Source organism: Calliphora vicina, chromosome 2 (assembly GCF_958450345.1).
Source record: "Calliphora vicina chromosome 2, idCalVici1.1, whole genome shotgun sequence".
Lineage (NCBI taxonomy): Eukaryota > Metazoa > Arthropoda > Insecta > Diptera > Calliphoridae > Calliphora > Calliphora vicina.
In genome coordinates, this window is record NC_088781.1 from 84,133,351 (window position 1) to 84,137,219 (window position 3,869).

Sequence of the window (3,869 nt, forward strand, 5' to 3'; positions counted from 1 at the left end):
TCAAACAATTGCTGATAAAACTCTTAAGGTATTAGATATTGTAGCAAGATGGCCAGGGTCCACGCATGATTCAACTATTTTTAACAACTCTTCAATTAAAACTTTTTTGGAAAGTGACGAATTTAAAAATTTTCTTATTGTTGCTGATAAAGGATACGGGTTAAAAACGTATTGTTTAACGCCCATTTCATCTCCATCTACAGAGTCGGAAATACTTTATAATGAAAGCATAATAAGAACTCGAAATGTGGTTGAAAGAAAATATGGTGTAATGAAAAGAAGATTTCCTGTTTTAGCTTTAGGGATGGCTTTGAAAACTAGCACAGTGATGAATGTTATTGTTGCATGTTCAGTGCTACATAACATTGCTATTGATGTCAATGAAATTTTGCCTAATATTAGTTCTGATATTATTGAAGCAGTTGAAAATGATATTGAATGTAATAAACATTTTGATGTAGATACACATGCACAATTACATGATAGGGTAATACGAACACAACAGGATAAAGCTAAATACTATCGACAACACTTGGTTTCTAGTTACTTCAGCTCTTTTTAAAATGAAGTTTTAATAAAATTTGGTTTCTTTTAAACAAATGAATGTAGTACATACATATGTAAATAAATTTGTCCAATCTAATTTAATAGGCGTAAGTATAACATAAAGTAAGAAATAATTGTTGGAATGTCCCATTATATGATACCCTATACCAGTTGGGTTAGGCCCTATAATAAAAAACTTTTACGCATGTGAATTTTCATTTCAATCGGACTAACTGTTTATAAATATTTTTATATATCCCATTGTACCACATTTTTAAGAGATTAATTAAAAATAAAGGAAGTGGTCTTATAAGTCTAGAGTAAGTCAATTTATGAATTAAAGTGAGTTTTATAAAGGTACCCCATATTTGTAGGCCCTAGTGTCTCTATGGTCCAAACTTTATAACATATTTTCTGAACAAGATGTATGTACCTACATAAAACTGATCTTAAATAATTTCATCAAGTTATCTTAAAAATTGAGTTCTGCATTATGCACACATGGACAGAAAAGACTTTGTCGACTTAAAAAGTGATCCCATTTGTCAATTGCGACACGTTTAAATGGTAGTTGGACCAATACTTTTAGGCGTTTCATGCATCACTAGCGCATACTATCATACTCTCTATTGTGAAGCAGGCAACAAAAATCCACAAATTGTGTACTCTAATAATTTATCACTAAATTACGAAGTTAAATGGAGTAATTAACATCATCACAACAATCTATTAATACTATAATTTATTAAAAAAGAGAATAAAGTGTTCATAAATTAGCGAACATAAATATTTATGTTATTTAATTTGCAGCTCTGCGTTGAAGATTCTTAATTTTTAATTCACAAAGTAGCTTTTGCTGGTCACAAAGTTCAATTTGCTTTTTTATTAGTATTAATTGGCTTTCCTTTAATTGTTTCTCAATGTTTCCATTCTTTGAATTCATTACTTGAAGTTTTTGATTCATTTTTGTACGTAAATCCTTTGGGCAGTATTGTTGCCATTTTGAAGATGTTTTTTGAATATCCAAAGAACTGTTTTTACCCTCACTTTCACTAACAATTTCAATATCATCTGATTCATCCACAGTATCTATTTCTTCTTCTACAATTACGTCATCCAGGATATTTTCATAATTTTTGGCGGAATCACTGTCATAAATATTACTCATTCCAGTGATTCCTTCTTCAACTAACAAAGAAGATAGAAGTTCTTCTGAATCATTCAGTTTATTGATCAAAAATGGACCACCCCCTGTACCGATAATATTTTTCTTGTTCTCAGCTTTTTTCTTTCTCAAAGTTTGCTTTAAATTGTGATACTTGTCTTTTAATTCTTTTGTTGTTCTTGTACCATTTGAAGATAATGCATTGTACCTTTGCATAACATATTCCCATGCTTCATTTTTCTCTGCAATAGTTGAACCGTCTGTTCGTGTATTTTCTATTATATGCTTTTTTTCTGCAACAAGCTCCACCAAAAGACTTTGATCAGCTTGGGAAAAATTAGTGGTTCGTTTTCTTTTAATGCTAATTAATTAATTGTAAAGAAAAATATTTTTAAACTATTTTAGCTGTATATTATTGATTTTCTTACCCAAATTTTTCCATTTTTTTCTTTTAATATTTTTAATAAATTTTACAAAAATGTAAATAACATCAAATTGAAATTTCTGATTGTAGACTTTCTGACTTTCTACAATATGATTATTAAATCATAGTTTAAATAAAAATAAGTTACGCATAGAAATTAAACAAAGTTTATTTGTTAATCAATGATTTCTAAAACACTGATTATTGAAATTTAAACATTGAAGATAAGTTACCGGCCCTAAGTGTTTCATTGGAGCATTTAGTTGCAATAGTGGTCCCGATTTGTTAAGCCCAATTATGGAATTGGGTTCTGACGTCGACGAAGGCACAACATTCCATCTACCACCTATTAACAACACAAATATTAACATTCATCCAAAACGAAAAAGATCCGATGTAACGTTGTCACCGGAAAACATTGACGTAACCCAATTGGGTGAAAACAGATTTGCACTACTTTCTGGTTTGGAAATAGAGAGTGCTGGGGAAAATTCCAATCATAAAAGGGATTCAAAAGCCGCAACAACAACGTCTACCAAATCTATTTGCCCGCCAATTTTTTTGTTTGATGTCAACATTAGACGTCTAGTTGAACAACTGGAAACCAAAACTCCAAAGATTAAAAACGTTAATAAGCGTAAAAGTAAGTTATACCTGTCAGATGCTTCTGTGCATGCAGAAATGATGGCTTGACTAAGAGAAAAAAATATACATTCCTACTCATACACACCGAAGGAGTTAAAGCAAACGTCCTTTGTTTTAAGGGGCCTATATCATGGCACTGATATCGAAGAGGCTAAGACTGCATTTACCATGCCAAAGTTTATGCCAAAGTATTCTCTGGGAAAACCCAAAAAGAAAAGGAGGTACAATGCCACAGATGCCAACGATGGGGTCACATTGCAAAAAATTGTAACTCCGAATCTCAATGTGTGAAATGTGACAAGAGACATCCTCAAGGTGAATGTCAGCGCACGAACCCGGAACTATGTAAATTGTGGAGTAAATGGCCACCCCGCAAACTGGAGGGGTTGCCCAACGTAACAAAAAATACATACAAGGGAACTCATTAAAAAAATCAGTGAAGAAAAACATTGCCATGAACAACGTCAACAAAATAATGAATAATTCCATTCCTTCTCCTGGCAAAACGTTCGCCAGCCTCTTCCAGGTTAATTCTTCTCAAGTACCATCACAAAAGCCAACTATAGTTGAGGAATTTTTAAAACTCGCCAACATTTTTCTCGTACCTGAGGAATTTCCATTGGAGCAGCAAATAACTAACTTCCTTAAGGAATTCAAAAACATGCCATCAAATGAAGCAAAGCAATAATTCTTGCGGCTTCTGAATAAAGTTAATAATAAATATGGACCATAAAGCTATAAAATACATGACATTTAACGTCCGTTCTCTTATAAATAATAGCCGCCAACTGGAGCTTTCAAATATCCTTCACCACAACCAAATTGATGTAGGATTCATTCAAGAGTGTCACCTTCACAGCAATAAAAAGGCAAAAATCACGGGTTATAACTTTATTTATGATAACTCACCTCTTGGAGTAGCGATTGTCATTAGAAATAATATTCAACATAACAGAGTGAATCTCAATAGAACACATTTTAATAACATCTTTATTGAATTAGAATTATATGTAAACAACATTACCAAAAATACCTATTGGGTTCTATTTACATACCATGTGTTAATTTTACCCAAATACTAAATGATAG

The 3,869-nt window shown here is 31.9% G+C and overlaps 1 protein-coding gene across 1 annotated transcript; it reads right to left on the reverse strand.

Moving 5' to 3' along the window:
- Positions 1–1,345: 1,345 nt before the first annotated feature.
- Positions 1,346–2,153, reverse strand: LOC135950616 (myb/SANT-like DNA-binding domain-containing protein 4). The gene is made up of 2 exons (XM_065500148.1): positions 2,140–2,153; positions 1,346–2,072 (listed from the first exon to the last, which is right to left on the reverse strand). The coding sequence occupies exons 1-2, from the start codon at positions 2,151–2,153 to the stop codon at positions 1,346–1,348; spliced, it is 741 nt and encodes a 246-aa protein (XP_065356220.1).
- Between the last annotated feature and the right edge of the window lie 1,716 nt (positions 2,154–3,869).